General features: G+C 44.9%; 2 protein-coding genes across 5 annotated transcripts in view; one reads left to right on the forward strand and one right to left on the reverse strand.

Annotated features, from left to right (window-relative positions):
* Positions 1–2478, reverse strand: part of BAG6 (BAG cochaperone 6) — a 67204-nt gene extending 64726 nt beyond the window's left edge. For 2 of the 4 annotated variants that reach the window (XM_068250324.1, XM_068250323.1), the window contains exon 1: positions 2320–2478. The gene's annotated coding sequence lies outside the window, so the exon portion shown is untranslated. The remainder of the gene's footprint in view (positions 1–2319) is intronic. The other 2 variants (XM_068250327.1, XM_068250325.1) reach the window with 1 other exon arrangement.
* A 4810-nt stretch (positions 2479–7288) lies between these two features.
* APOM (apolipoprotein M) overlaps positions 7289–24695 on the forward strand; it is a 47446-nt gene continuing 30039 nt past the window's right edge. The window contains exons 1-2 of the mRNA XM_068250328.1: positions 7289–7517; positions 11378–11535. Coding sequence (XP_068106429.1) covers positions 7404–7517; positions 11378–11535 — 272 coding nt within the window. The 5' untranslated portion in view covers positions 7289–7403. The remainder of the gene's footprint in view (positions 7518–11377; positions 11536–24695) is intronic.

Raw genomic sequence — 24695 nt, forward strand, 5'->3', positions numbered from 1 at the left:
AGACAGTAGTTATAAACACTACAAGCAGCTCCTGATTATGTTAAACCACTCCCAGGGTTGTTTCAGACAGGAGGCTGGACTGTGTGCCTGCTTGTTGGCAGTACAGCATCTCATTTGCCGCCTGAGTGCATTGAAGTGTTTTAATTGCTTTGAAGTCTGCAAAGTGTGACAGGAAAAGCCTTGAAATTCGCATGTCACAGCTAGCCCAGATGTGACAAGGGGCTCGGCAGACCGTGATGTCACAATCTGGGAAATTGCGTTAGTTTTGGGGATGGAACATTACATGCCTCAGGCCACCCAGCGGACTATAAAACAGCAGCTAGGCCAGTCACAGATCACCTTCTCTTGGAGGTAGCGCATAGCTAGGGATGATCCCGAGCGAATCGGAAGCGGCGTTCTCCCACCAACTAACGCCCAGATCTATACGCTGGTAACTTTTTCTATTTCCCTTTTACTTTTGCAAACTTATCTTGTTGTGTATCCTTGTAACTTTTATTTTGTAACTTTTTCACTGTTTTTGTAAATATTTTGTATATATTAATTTCTGCATTGTTCCACTTTTTTTCTGGAATATTAAATCGTTATTTAATAAGTTTGACTTCTGCTGCACTAAACTAACACTCATAGCCTAGAAGAGACTGAAGTGTAACTGTGTATAAGTCCATGCCTAATTGTATGATTAAGCACGAGCAACACTACCGTATAAGATTGTAATTGCATTGTGTGTATGAGGATTGGGTCTAGCAGGTTGCTAGTGGTGGCAGTGAGAAGTGTTCTGAGGGGTCACAGCCTTGTTTTAGTTTGAATAAGGCTGCTCCCCTCTTGATCTGGTCAAACCCGCAGTCGGGAACCGTATCTGCAGGTGCGCCGCGGGGCCGGTTCCTGACAGTGTATATCCACTGTCAGGAGCTATGAGTTGAGCTCATTTGGTACAGGAAGAAATTGTTATATGAAAATTTTTACATAGCTTACAGTGTTTATTTAGCAGCTTCATCTTCCATTTCCTGAATGACCATTAATGTTACAATGTTTACTGAATGATCAGATTTTTGATTAGATTTTTTTTTTTTTTTTTTTTTAGATCTAATTGCATGACAACAGAAAACCTGGTGGGTCCAACCTATCATAGCCTTAAAAAACAAATTGTCGATCTGCGTGGCGATTTTTTATAGATATTACAACTACAAATTGGATTCTTTAGTGGTGTGGATCTATTACTTACGATACTTTCTCTCGATATGAATGATTCTATTGAAATTATAATAGTTTGTTAAAAATAGCACCATTAACCACTTGAGGACCATGGGCTTAAACCCCCCTAAAGACAAGGTCATTTTTTACAAAATGGGCCACTGCAGGGCCGCAAAACTCAGCACACAAGTGATTCCCCCCCCCCCCCCCATTTTCTCCCCACCAACAGAGCTCTCTGTTGGTGGGGTCTGATCGCTCCCCCAATCTTTATTTTTTTATACAAATATTTTGTGATAAATTTTCCTGCTGTTTCATTATTTTTTTATTCCCCCCCCCCCCTCCCAACCCCCGCCAGCCAACTGTGCATATTACAGCGCCGCGTAATGTTGGCACTTTATAAATACAATAAATAATAATTGGCTGTCATAGACGTCAGCCTATGACAGCTGGTCACTGTCATGTCTCCCAGGGGGACAGCCCAGTACAGCGCTACCATAGACCGCAGCGCTGTACTGCTATAAAAGACGGCGGTTTCGCCGTCTAACAGTCTCCTATCGGCGATTGCCGCTGGGTGGATGATGGCGGAGCTCTGTCATTCATTCAGAGATGCGCACGATCTCCTGTACATTCCCACCACAGGACTTGACGCCAATTGGCGTTAGGCGGTCCTGGGGCTGCCGCCTTGATCATGCCCATTGGCGTTAGATGGTCTTTAGGTAGGAGGGCCCCTTTATTGGCATGCATGGTGCATTTGTCCTCATGTATGCCCTGAGGTCACAGTTCTCTCTATTACAGATGGTACATAACTTTGTCAATTACTGATCAGCTCTGCACGATAATAGGCTGTTCTGATATTCTACAGATATTGTAATGGGTATGACAACAGACAATGAGCCCCAGGAGGAGGTGTGATGTAAGGGCAATCTGCTGTGTTCCTGGTATTCGGCCAGCAGAGACTCAGGAGCATCCCCAGGACAATCCCCCAGCCCTGAGCTCCCCTGCAGATCAGACACTCTGGCACCCTTGATGACAGCACTGGTGACATGACAGCAGCCATGTTTGCTCGCCCGGCCGCTCAGCCGGCGCCCCACAGGCAGCTGCGCACCCCTTGCCCCGGGAAAGCCTCACCTGTGACCCCGGCCGCGCTGGTAAGCAGAGACACGGACAACCGACAACTCCAAAAACGCACACAGCGGGAGCCGGCCGACTTCCGGGAATTTTACCACTTGACTTCCGCTTCTGGGGCAAAGGTTACCGGTAAGAAGAAGGCTGCTATTTCACTTCCGCCCTAACTTGAAGCGTTGTCCAGCCCCTTACTACTCACTTCCGCCCAAACTTGGAGTTGTACCACCCTTCATCACTCACGTCGCCCATCTCCACTCACTTCCGCCCAATTGCTTGCCAGTAAAAAGGGGAGGGTTCAGTGGAAGGTCACATGACAAGAACTGGGTGACGGGTTGCCAAGCAGCTCAACTCTACATAAATCTACATATATAATAGGTTGTTTAGGAGTGCTATACTGTAGCATAGCTCACAACTGTCCCTCCTTGGGATCCCTGTCCCTCTGTCCATCTTCCCTCCTCATTTGTCCCAGTCTTTCAGGACTCTGTCCATCTTTCTATGTAAATATATGAATTTCTCTACTGAAAAATGTGTTTAATTGCCTCTAAACTTTATTCCCGTCTTTTCAATTGATATATTTCTTATTTTCCATTGTTATTTTAAAACAACATATTTTTCTTATGAAATCTTTATGGTATGTGTGACTAGGGTTGTGACGGGCCGTGATCAGTGGTGTAGCAGGGGCGTGGCTTAAGTGTCCCTCTTTCTCATCTCAAAAAGTTGGGAGGTATGGGGGGTTTCGGTGGGAGGTCACATGACAAGACCTGAGTGACGTGTTGTCAAGCTCCCCAACTCTACATAATTCTAAACAGAGCCGGGCCGAGGCATAGGCTGGAGAGGCTCCAGCCTCAGGGTGCAGTGTAGGAGGGGCGCACAATTCATTCAGCTGTCATTCCTAATTGTGTATGAAGCAGAAAGAAATAAGAAAAGGGGATACATGGCAGTGACTGCAAGCCAGATAACTAGATATTAAGGTGTTGGGGAGGTTGTGGGCCCTGTGGCCCTCTTAGTCTAATAGCAATCAGTGTGTGACGGCTGGGGTGGGAGGGGTGGAGGGGAGCACTTTGGTGTCTCAGCCTTGGGTGCTGGAGGACCTTGTCCTTGCTCTGATTCTAAATATATAATAGGTTGTTTAGGAGTGCTATACTTTATGCATATAGTTTTAATAATTTTATTGAATTCTAATGAAGTTCTATGTAGCAAAAAATAAAACTGCATGCATCTGGTACAATTGATAGTTTTGATAGATTTCATAGAAAAAATCGATTTCAATTATAATCCGGCAGGCATGCTGGGGCATCGATCTCTAGTAGATTCGATGGTAGTGATCAGATCTGCTAGACGTCGATAGAGGGAATGGATAATTGTATGGACACCTTTAGAATCATATTCAGAATCAGCGTCAATTTTATTTGTCCAAATAAGTTTTCACTTGCAATTTCACTTGGCAGTTGCTTAATGGACACAAGGACAGTATATAAGTTAAAGTGAACCGAGCACCTTTTTTATCATTCAGGACATTTCTATAGCACATGAAAAATGCATGCCGACAATCTGTTTCATTATTAAAATAAACTTTCATTTTACCTTGTATTTTACATTCAAAGTAGATTAATTAGCCTGTTTCAGCAGGGCTGCCCGGCCGTCCCGGCTGCAGAGCTTTCAGGATCCTAATTGTTTTATTGGGCTAATTACCAAGAGGTAAACAATGCTATTAGACAACAAAGGGGGTTAGTAATTAGGACTGTTTATTCAAAGACCTAGTGTGTGCCAATGTGTCAAGATAGCATCTCTGACTTCTGTAAATAAGGAATGTGAGAAGGGGAGGGGGGAACATGGCAGCTTCTATGTCAGGAGAGATTCCAGTGAAAGAGAATGTGCTCAGTTCCCTTTAAAGTGGTAGTAAACAGTGTGAGACAAGTTCATTTTCAGTTTTGTGCTGTAATTCTTTCCAGTCCTAGCAGCTTTAGCGTGGTTCTGCATTAAAGAGGACCTCCAGAGTAAATAAGAAAACCCGGCAGCCTGCAAGTAAATGAAAGTTATATTTACCCGAGAAGCCTTATCCTGCGATGCTGTCCCAAAGTCCCTGCATCACTTGACTTCCAGCGCCTGGCCCTGCCTCCTCTCTCTCCCCAAAGAAAAACCCCAAGTTATTTACTGTAGTAAATGTTTTGGCGTTTTTTTTCTCTGCGGAGTGAGAGGCTTCCAGGCTCAGGAAGTCGGGTGATGCAGGAACTTTGAGACGGCATCGCAGGATGAGGCTTCTCGGGTAAATATAACCTTCTTTTACTTGCAGGCTGCCGGATTTTCTTATTTACCCTGGACTCTGGAGGTCCTCTTTAAAGGTGTTCTGTGGATGTTATTAAAAACAAAAACTGACACTTACCTGGGGCTTCTACCGGTACCCTGCAGCTGTCCTGTCCTGCGCTGTCCTCTATGATCCTCCGTTCCCCGCAGCCGGTTACGGTCCAATTATTCGTCTAACTAGATGAATACAACTACGCCTACGCGGCCGCACGCATCCTATCTCCCACTCGCTGCCTGCAGCTTCGGGAACCGGGTCCCGTCGCTTCCATCATTCGAAGCCAGTCTGAGGTACGAGAAATGCGCTGTTTACGTATCTCTCCAGCAGCCGCCGGCGAGATACGTAGAGGGCGCATTTCTCCGGCGTAGACCTACCCCGACTGGCTGAAGTGACGGGACCCGGATCCTGAAGCTGCAGGCAGCAGAGGACGGCGGCGTGGGAGCGATCCGAGCTTATGGGGCTGGTATGTATAAAACATTTTCAGCTCTGGTACACTTTAAGCATGGCTACCACCTATGGGAAGAAGCTTTCCCTGTGCCTGGAAGTTTTTGTTGCGACTGATTGGTATCTAACATCTGAAGGCAGAAGCTGGAAGATGGAATGAGCAGGGTGAGAGGGGTCAGTCGGAGGTAATCTTGGTCGCTCTCAGTAGTTTGTTTTGGACAAATAGATATATAGCATTTCTGTAGCAGAAATAGGTACACAGGAGTCTCAGTAAATTCTTATGTGACATTGCAGCGCATGCTTTCAGGCACATTAGAAGCCATATGTCTGGGGTGCTTGTCCTACAAACAGATGACGAATGCCATCTCAACCCTCCCTTTTTTAGGGAACCAAATCTCTCTGTCCCTCTTTTTTCCTCATTTGTTCCTCTTTAAGGATTGATGTAACACTATGGGCACCAGATATGACCAATGAATCGATCCCTGTCAGATCAAGGATCAGATCCTCCCACACACTGTACATAGATTTGTAAAACATTTCAGCATCAAATCTATTAAAAATCTATTGAAATGCAGCCAGTGCAACGATATTGACTGTCGACTGCCACTCCCCTGACATGTCCCTGATTGATCGATATATTTTGTCCAGTAGGATCGATCAACTTTTGGCTGAAATTAATTATCAATCAAGCAGGAACATTGGGGCATCTATTTCTAGCAGATTTTATCAGAGTAAATGAACCTGCCAAGAAACATCGTCTGGTGTATTGTCTGATGCAGGGGTCAGGAACAAGATCCCTGCATTTTGGAAAAGGAAGCAAAAGACAGGAGGAGCGCTTCGTAGTGTGATACCGTTTAATAAAATGAAAACTGCGCAATAAAAGATACACTTACTAGATGTGTATGAACAGTAGGCATTTAAAATTGGCATATAGCCCAGAATAAAAAGGACATCCCCTCTTGGAAGCGAAACCTGAAGCTGCAGTGGCCAGCGGCAGCAAGGATCCAGATGGTAAATAGATGACAGGTGTCCCTTCGGGGTGACTGTGTGCAGGTTACGTCAAGACGCGTTTTGGCGTGTCCACGCCTTCGTCAATTTTAAATGCCTACTGTTCATACACATCTAGTAAGTGTATCTTTTATTGCGCAGTTTTCATTTTATTAAACGGTATCACACTACGGAGCGCTCCTCCTGTCTTTTGCTTCCTTTTCCAGTAGTCCGCTCACAGCCGAGTGTTTGAGGAGCTGCCAGTGTGTGATCAGTCTGCGAAGTCACTGGACCTGACAGGATCCAGGGTGGGACAATTGAAGCAGCTGTTTGTTTTGGGGTAGCGCAAGTAAGTTAGCAGTGCATGCTACCGCATTAGCGTGCCTACTTTGAAAATTTTACTTGCGCTACCACACTAAACTGTGCTGCTTGAGCAGTGTAGCTTAGTGAATCAATCCCCAACTGTGAGCCAGATGTAGCCATCAAAAGAGCTACATCTGGCTTCCTAGCCATAGATTCCCTGCCCCTGGTCTAGTGTATAGCATTCAGCATTGATTTCTTGCAGATTCAATCAACCCTGCCATAGATTGATGCCTGCAACACAGCCGCCCAATCGTAATAATCGTCCTGTGTCTTCTCTCCATTGTCGCTGGGCTCCTGTACGAGTCATCACGCCGGCCGCTACGCGTCATGATGTCGCCCGCTACACGTCATCGGTGCAAAGATAGAGAACCGCGCATTCCCAGGACTTGTGTCATGAAGCGTAATGTGCACATCGGGGACTTGTACAGGCGACTTCAGGCAGAAGTCACTGATTAACAGCTGCCTCCGGGACAGAGAGTGGAGCCAGGAGGACACCGGGGGATCTGGCGGGCTACGGTGGGTGGGTGTTTTTAAAACCTGCTCAGTATTCCTTTAAAGGTTATTATGCCGTTGCTTATCTTTTGGAGCAGAGAGAAAGTTTTGTGCTCAAGTCCACTTTAACATGCTTCACAAATCTGGCATTTTTATTTTTAATGCCTATGTGTGCTTAGAACTTGTTGCTGGACTTTAGTGGAGAGTTTCCTATTACTGTAAGTTGGCTTTCCGTTTGGTCGGTTTAAGATTAGAATAGGGTCTTCCAATGTTGCAAGTTTTTGCGCTGACCATCGACCCCTCATGTTTTCTCAGTGAGAGTTGTAGTTAATGATTACCGGAAGCAGAGGCCAAGGGTCTGTGAGTGGGAAAAATAAATACAAGTGAAAGCAAGGTTTCCGATAACAGGTCAGGGAAGAGGCACGAGGAGGACAGAAGAGACATTCACCAAGAGAGTCTCCACAAGGCTGCCATACCTGGGAGAGAACCTGTCGTCATCATGTTAGTCAGCGCTTGGCGTTATTTCCTCTACCTGTATGGAATCCTTCTTGATTGCCTCTCGATCTGCAACAGCAACGACCGTCTGTCACCATTTCTTATCGTCACGTCGCAGGTAACCTATACAGCATCTCCATAGAGACTTAAAGTGTTAATGAAGCAATTTTTTTTAAGGTTTGATACTCACCAATTTGGGGAAGCTCTGGATCCTAGAGAGCCTTCTTGTTCCTCTCACAGTCCCCTCATTCCTCCACATATTCGACCAACTGGTCAAATACGTCTTGGGGGTCCTCGGAAGCCTTCAGAAACAATCGCTTCCTCTTGTGCCTACGAAGATGATCCGCTCCATACTGCTCATCCGTGAGCGCTCTCTTGCACATGCGCAGTATGAAGCCGCCCATTTTGTTCCGTAATGCTTCCAAGGGATTCCGGAGGTGGCAAATTTTAACCTGGGAACAAAGCTGAAACATGGGGATTATGAGAGTAACGGAGAGGCTCTCTAGGATCCAGAGCCCTCCTTAGGTTAACATTAAACTTTTTTTTAATTCGCTTACAGATTTGCTTTAAAGCGCAACCGTAGCAAGAGGGCTATGGAGGCTGCTATTTTTATTTCCTTTCAAGCAGTTGAGATTGCCTGTCTATCTTGCTGATCCTCTGCCTCTGATACTTTTAACCACAGACCCTGAACAAGCATGCAGCAGATCAGGTGTTTCTGACATTATTCTCAGGTCTGACAAGATTACCTGCATGCTTGTTTCTGGTGTTATTCAGACACTACTGCAGCCAAACAGGTCAGTAGGGCTTCCAGGCAACTGGCATTGTTTAAAATAAAATAAATATGGCAGCCTCCATATTCTTCTCACTTTGGGTGTCCTTTAATGCTAGTTGTGACTCCTGACATTAGGTAGCACTTTACAACTTTAGCAAAATGCCAAGACTTTGTAAATTCCATTGTTTTCTATGTGAACAGTTCCCACGGCAATCCTGAAGGAGGCTGGGTGTACTAAACATCCCCCAGCAAGCATTGTGATTGTGCTGACTAGTGATTTCACCTCCGTAGGGGTCAATGACAAATTCTAGTCAGTGCCAGTGACATCACTAGCAATAACCAGCCAACCCCTTCCAGACATGCTTAGTGCCAGTCCATGCAGAAACAAAGCTCCTGTCCATGCCCTGCGGCACCTGCTAAAAAGCGCCAGCCAGCTAAGGCCCCTGTCCCACTGGCACTTTACCACAGGGTAACGCTATAGCAGTGAAAACCTGTGGGGCTTTGCAGACCTACCACGGTGCAATGCGATGCTCCGGAAGTAGCGAATTTACCGCAACGACAATATCGCGTTATCAGTGATGACTCGCAGTGATGTGTCATACAAGTCTATGGCGCTGCAGATATTTTAAACTGCTCGCGTCGCGCATGCGCAGAAGCGTATTTTGACAATATACTTCCGATTTCCACCACAGGAAGTGAGCGCTGGAGAGACTCACATCTTGCTTGGCTTGCAGCCAGAAGTGAGATTACCGCGTACTGCCGCAGGTGCGCAACAAAAACGCTGGTATCTAGTGTGAAACCGGCCTAATAGTTTCACAACAAGACCGCTTTTGCAGAGCTTTTTCAGATCGCCAGCGCTCTCTAGTGTCTTGAAAAGCGATTGGCCAAAGAAATCCTCTGGGCTATTTCACATCAGACAGAATTGCATTTATTAAAATTGCAAAGGCGCTGCATGTAGCGTTTTTGGAGCAATTGCGATTTTGTAACAAGTATAGAAATGCAAATACGCTGTGAAAAATATAAAATTGTTCCAACATCAATAATCGCTAGTTTTTGGGGTTGAAAACAGCCCTTAGGCCTGTGACCTACTTGCAACTGCAAACACTAAAAAAAACAGCAAGCATTTTCAAGAGCGATTTTGCCGCTTAAGGAGGAACTGTAGTAAAAATGGCACAATGAAAAAAATGGCTTATTTTTTTACAATATTCATTTATAGATTATTTAGTCAGTGTTTGCCCATTGAAAAATCTTTCCTCTCCCTGATTTACATTCTGGCATTTATCAGTGGTGGTGACATCGCCAGTTCTGCCAGATGATCTGTACGGAACTTTCGTAACTGAGAGTTCTATGCACAGAGGGGGATATTAGTTCTTTGACAGTTGGAAAAAGCAGTTATTTCCCATAATGCAACAAGGTCCACATACAGGAAACTGCCAGGTCCTTGGTCCTGACATCACACTGTGGGAGGGATTTCACCACAATATTAGCTATACAGACCCCCCTGATAATCTATTTGAGAAAAGGTAAAGATTTATCTGGGGAAAGCGGGTATCGGCTACTGGGATGAAGCTCAATCCTTGGTTACAGTTCTTTTTTAAGAGCAATTTCAGGTAATGCGATTTTGGGCCCTGCTTTCCCATATGAAATTGCACTGAAAATGCTGCTTGCATTGGGATCATAACCATTCACTTTCAGCAGCTCGGTAATTCCTGAAAAGCAAAAATCGCTGCTGAAAGCACATTTGTGGGCCCCAGGCCTTAAAGTGCCTGTCAAATGCTAAAAAACAGCAGCGAAAGCAGGAAATTTGGGCGTACGGGGCAAATGGACAAAAAAGGGCATTTCTATTGACTCTCATGTTAAATATCGTTTGATGGGTGCCCAATAGGAAATTTGGGCACCTGGTAAATAATAACGTTTACAAAACATAATTACCATAGTTATCGTGTCTATCTATGTAAAGTTGAATAACAAAAACAATATTCTCTAGAAAATAAAACTAATCCTCAAATAACAAAAAAATATTGATTTGAAAAACATCATGATAAACAATATAGGAGTCGTAGGCTTAGCCACCACCCAGGGAGTCTTAAAAGTGGGCACCACCAGGGGGGTCTTAGGGTTAGGCACCACCAGGGGTGAATTTAGGGTTAGATAACACCAGGGGAGTGGTTAGGGTTAGGCACCACCAGGGGAGGGTTCAGTGTGAGAGTAGGGTTAGGTTTAGTTGTAGTAAAATATCGGTTATATTTACTAACGGTTTATCATAGTTATGACGATTGTACATATATTTTCTTTTTCATTGTTTTAGACAATATTTTCAGATTTTATTACATGAAGAAATGATAAAATATGGTTATAGACAAAATTATTAAATTTCCGCTGTACCACGCGCCCTTTTTCCAGGCGCCCTAATGTGATGTACGCCATAGCAGCACATCACAACACACCGGCTTACCAGCACTCACACCACAGTGCTGTTTCCAACAATGGAAGGGTGCCTCATCTGGCGAGGATCACAGGTAACAGACATGATAAGAGCTAATTAGACAGTTTGATCAATACAAACAAACACAGAGAAGTGAGTTTCTTCAGAAACTATATGTGGAGGATTTTTCATTGTGTGCCGTGCAAGAGTTCAGGTCTGTTTTTTCTGAAATTTGGACTTACCCGGGGCTTCCTCCAGACCCCCGTAGCCCGCGAGGTCACCTGGCATCCTCCTGGTCACTTCTGTGGTCTTCGTCTTTGCTCCGATAATCTGAAGGCGCGCCCCCGCCGTGCATGCTGCACTTTATCATGCCAGTTGGCGCAAGAGTCTTTCACATGCGCAGTTCTCTAAGACTGAACCGCGCATGTGCAGGACTCTTATGCTGACGATCACTGTGATAACGGCATGATAACGTGTAGCGTTGCCGGATTACCGGGGCCGGGACCAGGAGGACACCGGGGGACCTCGCAGGCTATGGGGGCTGGAGGAAGCCCCAGGTCAATCCAAATTTATTTTTTATTTAGAGCTCAGGGTCCTTTTAAGGAAACAATCAATGATGCAATCGTTCAGGATCTGTTGAAACCATCACCTTCTCTGTTGTTGCAATCTGAATGACCTAAAGAGAAAAATAATCGTCCACTGAAAATTGCACCATTAATAGTCACCTTTACATTGGATATATCATATTATTTGTTTATTTTGCACTTTAATCTCCTGGCAGTTCCCGGTGCAGTACATGGGCAGGTGGCACTTCCTGGCTGCGGCGGCAGAACCGGGGAACCGGGCGCTGGACATCTTCACGGTGATGGATAATGCGCAGTTCACCGTCCAGGAAACCGAAGACAAGGAGAAGATGGTGTTCAGAGCCTCCATCAGAATGTGAGAGAACCATATGTATCTGTTGTCCTGTCTCTGTTCTGTGTCGACAATCTTACTATTCTTAAAATGTGTACAGCTCATGCCGACTAGATATTAAGCTCTATCTAAAGGAAAATTTAGAGAAAAAGTTAGATACTTACTTCAGTAGAGGGAAGCCAGGGGCTTCTCCCATCCCTCCTGAGCTTGTCGTTTCAGTGCTGGGACCCTCTGAACCTATTTGGCGAAGACTTAGGTTCGCATGGCCACACGTGTAAACAAGTGTAAAACAAACATTCCAGGAGCAGACAGATGTAACAAGAGAGTAGGGTATATACAATGTGTTACTAATACATATTCAAACAAATGAACTACTGTTTAAATAAACATGAGGGATAGACAAATAAAATGTGTGGGCTTAATGTACAATAGAAGCTAGTTACATTAAAGCTATAATGTAAATTTTTTCCCTTATTTTCCTTTTAAATACATAGAAAATAAGGTTATTAATAAAAACAAATATCAGTTACAAAACGCCTATTTTGTCCTGAATAAAACAATGCATAGATCATTTAGTTGTGATAATTATTATAAAGTTATTGCCAAAGTAATCAGAGCTGAGCTGAACTATGAAAATGACCAGGTTGGGAAGTGGTTAAGCAAAAGCACAATCTCTCCAAAAATGGTGCAGGCATCACATTTGCAAATTGCAATGGGATTGAATGGATCTAGAGGGATCATCCTCATACAACCACACTCAGCACTTTACTGATTGCCGGAGATCACAAATGCCCAAAAAGTGCTTGCAGTGGAATCCAGCCTTAATAGAAACCCTGGATATGAACATGAGGCTAGTTTTACACGGGTGCGTGTTCATTGCATTACCCATTCTTACCGCAGGGTAACGCTAAAGCAATGAAAGTCTATGGGACATATTTCATACCTGATGCGGTGCAATGCTCCAGAAGCGTTCGATCTGACGCTAGGTCAACAACGTGTTATGAGACAGCATCTGCCCTAATGCACATTGCCAAGAAGTCATGTAAATCAGTGGTGCCACAGTTATTTTAAACCGATTGGCGTCAGCGTTGCGTTGCGCATGCACGGACGTCAATTTAATCTGGCTCTGTGACAGAGAAATTGCTTGCAATATGTATTTCCGCCACAGGAAGTGAGCAGTAGAGAGCCTCAGTGAGGCCTGGAACCCACTAGCAGTGATTTGAAAAGCTCTTGGTAATGTAATGCTATGTGTGTGATCCCATTTGAGGGATTTGATTTTTAAACTCCCCCAAGCATTCCATTAGCAAGTGCTTTACAAATCACAAGCGCTTAGAAAAGCACTGCTAGTGGGTCTCAGGTCTTGTGGTGTGTTTTGCTGCCAAGAATCTCATTAACGCAGGTTTCTAAGAAGCTTGTTTTTTGCAGTGCGCTGCGATCATCCAATCGCACCTAATGAAAACACTGGTTGCTGATGTGAAATCAGCTTTAACCACTTCACCACTGAGGGGTTTTACCGCTTGAACACCAGAGCAATTTTCACCTTTCAGCGCTCCTTGCATTCATTCGTCTATAACTTTATCATTACTTATCGCAATGAAATGAACTATATCTTGTTTTTTCCGCCACCAATTAGGCTTTCTTTAGGTGGGACATTATGCCAAGAATTATTTTATTCTAAATGTGTTTTAATGGGAAAATAGGAAAAATGTGGGAAAAAAATTATTTTTCAGTTTTCGGCCATTATAGTTTTTAAATAATGCATGCTACTGTAATTAAAACCCATGAAATGTATTTGCCCTTTTGTCCCGGTTATAAAACCGTTTAAATTATATCCCTATCACAATGTTTGGCGCCAATATTTTATTTGGAAATAAAGGTGCATTTTTTTCAGTTTTGCGTCCATCCCTAATTACAAGCCCATAGTTTATAAAGTAACAGTGTTATACCATCTTGACATAAATATTTAAATAAAGTTCAGTCCCTAAGGTAACTATTTATGTATTTTTTTAAATTGTAAATTTTTTAATTTTTTTTTAATTACAAAAAAAAAAATTGGGAGTGTGGGAGGTAATGAGTTAATAACTAACTAACTATAACTAATTTATTTCTATGTAAAAAATGCTTAAGGTGTAGTTTTACTATTTGGCCACAAGATGGCAACAGTAACTTTTTGTTTATTGCGACCTTCCGGACGCTCGCAGGAAGTAGTAGGAGGCTGTGAGTATTTGTTTGTTTTTTTCACAATGATCGCGCTGCCCATCGGAGAACAGCGGATCATTGCGGGGCTTAGATCAACGAATGGGAATGGATTTTCCCGTTCATTGATCTCCGGGCAAGCGGGCACCGGCGTGTATACTAGCGGCGGGCGGCGTGTTTACGAGCGGTAGCGCGGGCAGCGGCGGGAGCGCGGAAAGTACGGATTTCTCCGTCCCTGGGGGTTAAAGGATGGAAAAAGGGTCGGAGAAATTCGTACGGGCGGGGGTAAAGTGGTTAAAGAACAAGCGACACCCTGCTAACCTAGAAATAAAAAACACATATATAAGATAAATACTTCTTCTACTTACATAACAGATGTATTGTGCTATCCACTTAATGATTCCTGTGAATTTTATAAAGGAAAAGCAGAAAATCCTATTCTAGGCAGTGGCCATCTTGCCAAGCTAATGCTGACATCATATCCTCCCTGACTCTTGTTTTCCCCCCTCCCTTCTCTTGCTCATTGTGTATTCATTAGCTCCCCTCCTCCCAGAGTCTTCAGACACTCTTACTGAGGTGTATACTAACAATTGCACTGTCTTTTTTATTTACACATGCAATCACTGAGTCACCTCAGCCTTGCTTGTAAACACAAGTAATCAGGGGGTGTTTCTGATAAGCAGCTAGGCAGGGAAATAAATGGAAGAGGAGGAATATATTATAGATAAAAATAACTCCCAGCATTCAACTCTTTGGCACTGTTTGGCACTAGGGCCAGTGCTCCTAAAGTATGTTATAACTACAAACCATAACAACGAAAGCAGAAAAAGTTTTGCAAGTTTTGAAAGCAGGATTAGCATGTTTATTACCGGTACTTAAAGAGGAACTGTAACGACAAAACGGCCCCTGGGGGGTACTCACCTCGGGTGGGGGAAGCCTCCGGATCCTAATGAGGCTTCCCACGCCGTCCTCCATCCGTCAGGGGTCTCGCTGCAGCCCTCCGTGCAGCGGTGACGTAATATTTACCTTCCTGGCTCCTGCGCAGGCGCTCTGACGGCTGTCGGCGCCGAAGTAGGCGGAAATACCCGATCGCCGTCGGGTCTGCTCTACTGCGCAGGCGCAAGTTTCCGGCGCCTGCGCAGTAGAGCGGACCCGACGGAGATCGGGTATTTCCGTCTATTTCTGTGCCGAAAGTCGCCACAGCGCCCCCGCTGGAGCCAGCAAAGGTAAATATTGAACTGACAGTCGGCACAGTCGCCGGCTGTTCGGAGGGCTGCAGCGAGACCCCCGTGGGACAGAGGACGGCGTGGGAAGCCTCATTAGGATCCGGAGGCTTCCCCCACCCGAGGTGAGTACCCCCCAGGGGATCTTTTTAATGTTACAGAGTCTCTTTAAAGTGGTCTAACACCCAGCATTTCTACTTTGCTTTAAACGATTGCTTACAGCTTAGAAACTATTATGCCAGATTTTTTTTTTTTTTTTGCAGAAATTCACTGAATGGGTTAAACATGACATTTTAGTGTTGTATTTAGCTAAAAATCCGCATCCGTGATGAGGTTTTGATACAAACGGATCTATTTACAATGTAAATAAACAAACACCTCTCTGAGAGAGCACAGAGGGCTTTTTACATTCCAAACAAATATACATTTGTATCTAAACCTCAGCAGGGACATGGATTTCTAGCTAAACTAAAATGTCATGTTTAACCCATTCAGTGAATTTCTGCTTAACCTCCTTTGCGGTTAAATTTTTTCGCCAAGGAGGCTGCATTACACATTTTTTGTAATTTTTTTTTCTGTTTCATGTAGCTACCCGAGTGGTAGCTACATGAAACACCACTAGAGGGCGCATGTGTCCCTCTAGTCCGATCGCCGCTGGCAACAACAGCAAACAGAAGATTGCGTATAGAACGCGATCTCCTGTTTGGCTTCTCCTGTTGCCATAGCGACGATCGGAATGACGTCAGCCGACGTCCTGACGTCAGGCGCACTCGATCCAGCCCTTTGCGCTGCCCGGGAGTGATTGGTCCGGGCAGCGCAGGGCTCTGGCGGGGGGACCCTCTTCCTCTCGCCGATCAAGCTGTACACGTGGCTAGCAAACTGCTAGCTGCGCGTACAGCACTTTACCGCATTTAAACTGCCCCATCAGGGGCTGAGGTGGCTTACCCCGAGCTCAGCTCGGGGTTACCGCTAAGGAGGTTAAAAAAAATCTGGCATAATAGTTTCTAAGCTGTAAGCAATCTTTTAAAGCAAAGTTGAAATGCTGGGTGTTAGACCACTTTAATACATTAAGACCAGTTGCTGTTGAAATTTGATTTTTATGGTGACAATACTGCTTTAAAGTGAACCTCCAGACTAAAATTCTACTCAGCAGTACTGAAAAGGCTTGGTGTTTCACAGCATCAGAATGTTGTTTTTCTTACCCAAGCCTCATTTTTAGCTGTACAGAAGAAAACTGCCTGGGCATTTTTCCCCTGATGCTGTGCAAAGCATGATGGGATTTCTGATGTTGTGTTCTCCTTCTGCTTTATTGGTGCAAATTTGTTTTTTTAAATTTTGAATTTGAGATTTGAAGCCTAGCGCCCAGCTGTGAGTGATCAGGACACAGGACAGTTGGAACTGTGTCTCATGCTCCCTGTCACCTCCTTTCAACCAAAAAGATGGCTTCCCCCATGAAAAAGATGGCTGCCTACAAGAAATCACAAACATTTGCCTGTTGTTTTAAAACAGGGTGGGTAAGAGATTATATTACCTATCTATTTTAATTAACATAACTAATGTAACTTAATGACAGTATGTTTGTTTAGGCTGAAGTTTCCCTTTAATAAAAAAACAAAAACAAATAACAAACACGTAAAATCTATACTATAGAGACTATATTATTATAGATATTACTATAAGCGTAATATAAATAGTAATTATTCAAAGATTACGTTTATAAGTGGTACTATATTTAGAATATCATAAACTAGAAGGCGGTGCCCAGGTATAAACAAGACAATTAACATGCAATTGACCTGAAAGCAGATATCACACACCAGGCTAAAAGCCAAACGTTTTATTTGCATTAAGCAGCACTATTAAATAAGGTACACCTACCTCATCAGGTCGTGCATAGTGCCACCGAGTGATAACATAGTAAAGCACACATTTCACTTTGTTCATGCAGCAGCTCTTTGTTTGGCATGATGAAGTGGTTGTAGCCCACGAAACACGTCTAAAAGTGCAAATAATTGTTTTGCCTTTTAACCTGATCACATAATGAAACTGTGCAGTTTGTTTGAATTTAGTCAGTTCTTTTTGTATTACTAACAGATTTCATTATCCACTGACGCCATTTTGTTATCCAGCCGGGCCCTTTTTCACTGCGCCCTTTTTTCTTGCCCGCTTATTTAGTCAGTGTTTGCCCATTTACTCCTCTCTCCGACTTACATTCTGAAATGTATCACTGTTGGCGACATCTTTAGTGCTGGCAGGTGCATCACTGTGGAATGTTTGTTGTGTGGTCCCAAAGTGAGCAGAAACAACACCTGGTCTCCCCCTTCTTCTGTGGTTGTTTTTTTATTAGGATATTGGGTTTATACTTTTATTGCACACCTCGTTTTTTTTTTTTTTTTTTTTTTTTTTACACAAGTAAGGCAAAAGGTTGTTAAGGCCACATGGGGAGTAGTAGTAATGAACACTTATGACACAAGGGGTTTGATTCACTATCACTATAGCTCCCCTTACTGCATGCTTAGCGTGCCTTAAGCCGCATCTACACGCGTAGATGCGGCCGCGATGCTCCTTATCAATGATAAGGACAGGACGGATCTCCGCACCGCCGATTCCCTGCTCGATCCCCGCGAGGGGACAATGGCAGGGAATCGTGCGGGAGATAAGCGGGGCACGAGCGGGGAATCGAATGCGGCGCACGCGCGGCGAGCGGGGACGCGGCGGGCACGCTCGGGGACGCGCAAGAGGCCGCCGATCGCCACAACATCTCCCCAACATCTCCCCGTGTAGACGGGGCTTAACAAAGTTTAACATGCCTTATCAGAGTTAGCGCGCCTTATCAGAGTAGCATAGCGAGCGCTACAAACTTATGCCTGCTAATTGGCAATGAGAAGAGCTCCACTCGTCCTGCCCTGAGCCCCTGCGGGTCCAATCACTTTAAAGGACATTATCCCCGCACTTTGATTGGCCCAATAGGCTGCCTGTCAAGTTTCCTGTCAAGTGAGTGCGGGGATAATGTCCTTTAAAGTGATTGGACCCGCAGGAGCTCAGGGCAGGATGAGTGGAGCTCTCGTCATTGCCAATTAGCAGGCATAAGTTCATAGCGCTCGCAATGCTATTCTGATAAGTCATGTTAACTCTGATAAGGCACGCTAAGCGTGCAGTAAGGGGAGCTATAGTGATAGTGAATCAACCCCATGGTACCGGAAAATTTATACTTACCTACCAGTAATTTTCCTTTCCTGTTGAATCTTCATGACAGCATACTACGGTTAGCCCCGCCCCTACCCTGCCAGGACCAGTCATTATACATTTTTGCTCCACCCCTCACACACTGCTTTTGTTTCTGGTACTACTCACAAACTGTTGAATAGTAGGGTGGGTCCCTCGTATGCTGCCATGAAGATTCAACAGAAAAGGAAAATTACAGGTAGGTAGGTATACATTTTCCGGTTTCCTGTAGAATCCATGGAAGCATACTACAGGACTTAAAGAGACACTGAAGTCTCAAGAAAAACATCTTTTTATTTAAAAAATGTGTTTAATATGCTAGCCCTACCTAAACCGCCGCTGTAATCTATCTAAATCCCCCCTAACTTCCACCTCCCCCGCAAAATCCACGACTTTCTTGGTCGTGGATTTTGCTGCTATAGGAGGCAGAGCTATGAGCCGCAGCTCTGCCTCTCAGCGCGTCTATCAGCAGCGGATCTCCGCCTCTCCCCCGCCCCTCTCAGTGAAGGAAGATTGAGAGGGGCGGGGGAGAGGCGGCGATCCGGGCTGACAGCTGCGGCTCATAGCTCTGCCTCTCACAGAAGCGCTGCCCGGATTGCCCCCTGGGGAGTTAGGGGGGATTTAGATAGATTTCACTGGCGGGGATGCGGCGGTTTAGGTAGGACTAACATGTTAAACACATTTTTTAAATAAAAAGATGTTTTTCTTGAGACTTCAGAGTCTCTTTAACTAGACAAAAAATAAGGGAGGGATATATATATGATGCAAGAAAAGAATTGAATTATATTCACATATCAACCTCAAAAAGAATACAAATGTAACATGTTTCATCAATTTCAATAAATCTATACAGTGTGAAGCAAAAAGAAAATTGTTAGGCGTCTGTCCTTGCGCCATGTGCAAAAGTTAGCACCATTCTACCTAAGTGGACCGTGGATGAAAAGAAAAAACAAAAAACTTATGATATATCAAAAAACTAGACTAGTCCCGGCGTAGGACGGGAAAAAAAAGCAGTGTGTGAGGAAAAATGTATAAATACTGGTCCTGGCAGGGTTAGGGGCGGGGCTAACTGTAGTATGCTGCCATGGATTCTACAGGAAAATTTATTTGCCCCTGAATGGGCACCCCACAGTAGCATTAAAGTGGCGGTTGCAGATTTGCTCACTTCAACATTCCTAAGACACTATGCTGCAAAGCAGAGACCCAGGCTATACATGAATGGTGTAATGATTTTGTGAAAGATGCTCTGTGGACCTGCAAAAGTGATTTTGGTTGATTTAGGAATATGAAGTGTATCTGGCCAATTGAGATTCATTTGAGCCTTTATATGATAACTTATTTTGGCAACAGTAGTGTTTACATTCCTGTTATTAGCCCAGCTGTGGTCTCTTGCTACCACCAAAACGAATAAATATGGTTTATTCTCCTGGCTGTGTTTCCTGCCTCCAGAAACGTTGTTCTTTTTTGGAAGCCTCCAGTGTTTGCAGCACACCCCCTTGGAAACTGCTGTATGATTTGCCTGAATTCTCCTCCTGGTTTGTTAGCTTGACCTTGGCTTATTGTCTAGGCATTTGTCTACGTCTCCTCCCCGCGACATTCCTCGCAGTCAGTCCCTCGCAGGCACGAGGGGCAGACGCCAAGCTATGGCTGCAAACAAAGTAGCGATTATTCCTAGTATCTCAGGGGGAGGCAATTATACCACAACCACTAATAGAATGTTCATGTAAAGCAATCCTAGTTCTCTGATACAGCTCAAGCAGTCACACTCCGATAAGCAGTAAATGGAGGTTCGTGTTACCCTGGTTACCAGCAATGCAGGTGCAGAGCTCATAACCCACACCAGTCCTTCAAACCCAGACTAGGATTTAGGAGAAGCATGAGCTCCCAGAAGGCAGTGCACAGGGGCGGACCTACCATGAATCCATTTGAATCACATGATTCAGGCAGAAAAATCTAGGGGTCGGCATTTGGACAAATAGTTTGGGCCACCTGGCACCTTCCTCCTCTCTGCTCTCCTGCACGCCTTCCTGGCACACACACTACCCTCCTCATCCAAGCATCCCCAAAATCCCCATCCTCATTGGACCAGCGGCACCTGCCGCAACCAATCAGGCAGGGGTATTGGGTCCAGAGTCCAGACCAGCCAATCACAGCAACCTGCTGCTCCTTTTGATAACTCAACAGGAAAGGATCCGCAATCCAGACCGGGTAGTTGAAAAAAGGCTGATGAATTTATTGAAAACATTCCACATAACAGTGCAATAAAATTACAGAATAAGCTGACGCGTGTCGGGCCTACAATCTGCCCTTAGTCTTAGCTATGACGCGTGTCGGGCCTACAATCTGCCCTTAGTCATAGCTATGACGCGTGTCGGGCCTACAATCTGCCCTTAGTCATAGCTATGACGCGTGTCGGGCCTACAATCTGCCCTTAGTCATAGCTATGACGTGTGTTGGGCCTACAATCTGCCCTTAGTCATAGCTATGACGCGTGTCGGGCCTACAATCTGCCCTTAGTCATAGCTATGACGCGTGTCGGGCCTACAATCTGCCCTTAGTCATAGCTATGACGTGTGTCGGGCCTACAATCTGCCCTTAGTCATAGCTATGACGCGTGTCGGGCCTACAATCTGCCCTTAGTCATAGCTATGACGCGTGTCGGGCCTACAATCTGCCCTTAGTCATAGCTATGACGCGTGTCGGGCCTACAATCTGCCCTTAGTCATAGCTATGACGCGTGTCGGGCCTACAATCTGCCCTTAGTCATAGCTATGACGCGTGTCGGGCCTACAATCTGCCCTTAGTCATAGCTATGACTAAGGGCAGATTGCAAGCCCGACATGCGTCAGCTTATTCTGTGATTTTATTGCACTGTTATGTGGAATGTTTTCAATAAATTCATCAGCCTTTTTTCAACTACCCGGTCTGGATTGCAGACCCTTTCCTGTTGTGCATGGAGATTGGCTTGGCTTCCCAGGTCCTGCACCAACTGGAGTGAGTGGTGGGGGGTAGAGCGTACTGGGGAACTTTCTCTATTGCTTCCTTTTGATAACTGTTGCTGATGGTCTCGCGGGCGGGACCACAGAACCGTCATTGGCCGAATGACGGTGCCATAATTGGCCAGTCTGGTGCCAGTACCTCTGCCTGATTGGTCGAGTGCAAAGTTTCCCCCTCAGTGTTTCTAGGGGGGTGGGAGGAGGCGGGTGTCACAGGTGGTAGGAGGCAGGGCACTGTCAGGAGGGGATGTGGCTGGAGTGGGAGGGGTGTGTCACAGGCAGGAGCATTGGAGAAGCCTTTGGGTTTGCCATAGGAAGGAGAAGACATGATAACAGTGTCACAAAGCAATGGGTTGTACCATATTCAGAAGTGACATGCAGGAGGAACATGGCAGGGTCAGGAGGGGATGTAGGATGGGGTGTACCATAGGGGAAAGGAAGCATGTCAGTCTTTTGCATTTTCCTGCAGAAGAACTCCTTCCATTGTCACCCAATGACCAGCAGAGCTACATACTGACAAAAGAGTTAGGAGCGGTGTGTTAGCAGCTAATATTCACCAGAAGAGATCACTGGAAATATAGACGTGTGTCCACCAGGAAGCTGGTGCGGGAGGCAGGATAAACCATTTCCAATAGCCCTGCTGCTAGGATAATGCCGCAGTGTTAGAATAGCTAAGACTTCAGGACTTTAAAACCTATTTTAAGATGTGAGCAAGTTACTTTTGAAAAGCTGATCATAGGAAGGTCAGGAATCTGCTGTATGCTATGTACAGTACATTATTTCTTCTGTAAGTGTTGTAGCCCCGGGGAACACTGGTGAATCAGGCCCATTCTCTCTCTATGTACAATGAAGACATTCACACACAAGAAGACAGAAGTGTGAAATTCCTCTCCCTGTGACATACAAAGGATGATCCACGCCTGACCCCTGAAGATGTGGATTTAGGAGCTCTGCCAGGATAGTACATGATAGATGAGACTAGAAAGGCAATGTAAGGCTAAAATACCATTCTGAAATCAGTTTCTCTTAGTCAATTCTACCCCCCCCCCCCCCCCACACACACACACACACACACACACACCACACACACACACAGACACACACACACACACATACAACACACACACACACACACAGACACACACACACACACACAGACACACACACACACACACAGACACACAGACACACACACACGCACACAGACACACACACACACACACACACACACACAGACACACACACACACACACACACACACACATACAACACACACACACACACACACACACACACACCCAGACACACACAGACACACACACACATACAACACACACACTTTCAATCAGAAAAGGAGACTCTCTTACTGCTAATCAAACTCTTCTTTATATATCCAAAGACAAAAGACAAAGACAAACACTTATATAGCGCTTTTCTCCTGGCAGACTCAAAGCGCCAGAGCTGCACTAGGACGCGCTCTATAGGCAGTAGCAGTGTTAGGGAGACTTGCCTAAGGGCTCCTGCTGAATAGGTGCTGGCTTACTGAACAGGCAGAGCCGAGATTCGAACCCTGGTCTCCTGTGTCAGAGGCAGAGCCCTTAACCATTACACTTTCCAGTTGTTTAGGTCTTAAAAAGGCTCCCCATTACTCGATTTGCCATAGAGCAATTAAAGGGAACCTGAGACGGGCAATATAAAAACGTTATTTTTATACTTATCTGGGGCTTCCTCCAACACCCTCCAGGCTGATTGGTCCCTCGCCGTCCTCCTGCACGCCTGGATCCTCTGTTATTTGTCCCGTAAACTCCTTCAGTCAGGGCCAGTAAGAGCAAGCGCAGTCCGGCTATGCACTCCCCCACATCTGCTACTATTACCGGGAACGTCCTGTGCAGTAGTACTATGTAGGCATAGAACGCTCCCGGCAACGCTCGCGGCAGGACCACGCATGCTCAGTATGCCTCAGACTAAAGGACTTTACGGTCCAAATTGCAGAGGATCGAGACTTGCAGAAGAATGGCGTGGGAGCGATCAGCCTGGAAGGGGCTGGAGGAAGCCCCAGGTATGTATAATTTTATATCCTTCGTCTCAGGTTCCGTTTAAAGGGGCACTACAGCGGAAAAACTGTAAGATGTAAATATGTGCAAAAATATACAAATAAGAAGTACATTTTCTTCAGAGTAAAATGAGTCATAAATTACTTTTCTCCTATGTTGCTGTCACTTACAGTAAGTAGTAAAAATCTGACAGAAGTGACAGGTTTTGGACTAGTCCATCCCTTTATAGGGGATTCTCAGGGATATATTTATTTTCAAAAGCACGTAGTGAATGGCTGTTGCTCTGTCCAACTGCCAAAAAAATGTGCAGGGAGCAGCGAAGCTGGCCAGCATCATTGATTAAATCCTTTTTTGGGAATATCTTTGTAAAGAATAAAATCCTTGCTGAGAATTCCCTATGAAGAGATGGGCTAGTCTGAAACCTGTCACTTCTGTCAGATTTCTACTGTCTACTGTAAGTGACAGCATTATAGGAGAAAAGTAATTTATGGCTCATTTTACTCTGTAAAAAATGTACTTCTTATTTGTATATGTTTGCGCATATTTTAAATTTTACAGTTTTTCGCTGTAGTGCCCATATAAGTGATCTACACTATTTGGCGAAAACAGTTTGGTCGATCGAGAGTAAGTTTACTAGTGGCCCAGACACGGCAAGTAATATCCTGGCAATCGAGTTGAACGATTTTGTGTCTCCATGCACGGAAAGCAAAAATCAATTCTGTGCTGATCAAACTCATGTGACCATTAGCAGATTCCTTTACAGTCGACCGATATTTTCCATCCTGCTCGATCAAAACATTTCAGACAGATATCGATCGAGTACAATGGAACATGATCAATTCTTTGATTTGATCAAATGATTGCATTGAATGGATGATTGAATGGGAAAATTAAAAAGATATGGGCGCCTTTACAGATTGCCACTTGCGGTGCAAAATGATCGATTCCTCTCTGAAAGGAATTGATTCAGGAAGGAATTGATTCCTACTACACATTGCACATCGATTTTCAGTAGACTCTAGCAGGGAATCTACCGTCGATCTCCGCCGCTCCTGCCCTGCCCCAATCAACCTAGGCCATCCATCCTGTAAAAATTGGTCAAAATCCACTGAAAAACGTTTGATCGGACATTTTGGGAAAATTAATTCCCTGCAGATTGGTGAAATCTGCAGGGGAGCAAGCAGGAAAATCGATAACTGTATGAGCACCTTAAGACTTAAGTTGGACAAGTTAGATTACCTAAACTTTAAGCCTTTCCAAGCCAGGGCCGGGCCGAGGCATAGGCTGGAGAGGCTCCAGCCTCAGGGCGCAGTATAGGAGGGTGCGCACAATTCATTCAGCTGTCATTCCTAATTGTGTATGAAGCAGAAAGAAATAAAAAAAGGGGATACATAGCAGTGACTGCAAGCCAGATAACTAGATATTAAGGTGTTGGGGAGGTTGTGGGCCCTGTGGCCCTCTTAGTCTAATAGCAATCAGTGTGTGATAGC

Source organism: Hyperolius riggenbachi, chromosome 8 (assembly GCF_040937935.1).
Source record: "Hyperolius riggenbachi isolate aHypRig1 chromosome 8, aHypRig1.pri, whole genome shotgun sequence".
NCBI classification, from domain to species: domain Eukaryota; kingdom Metazoa; phylum Chordata; class Amphibia; order Anura; family Hyperoliidae; genus Hyperolius; species Hyperolius riggenbachi.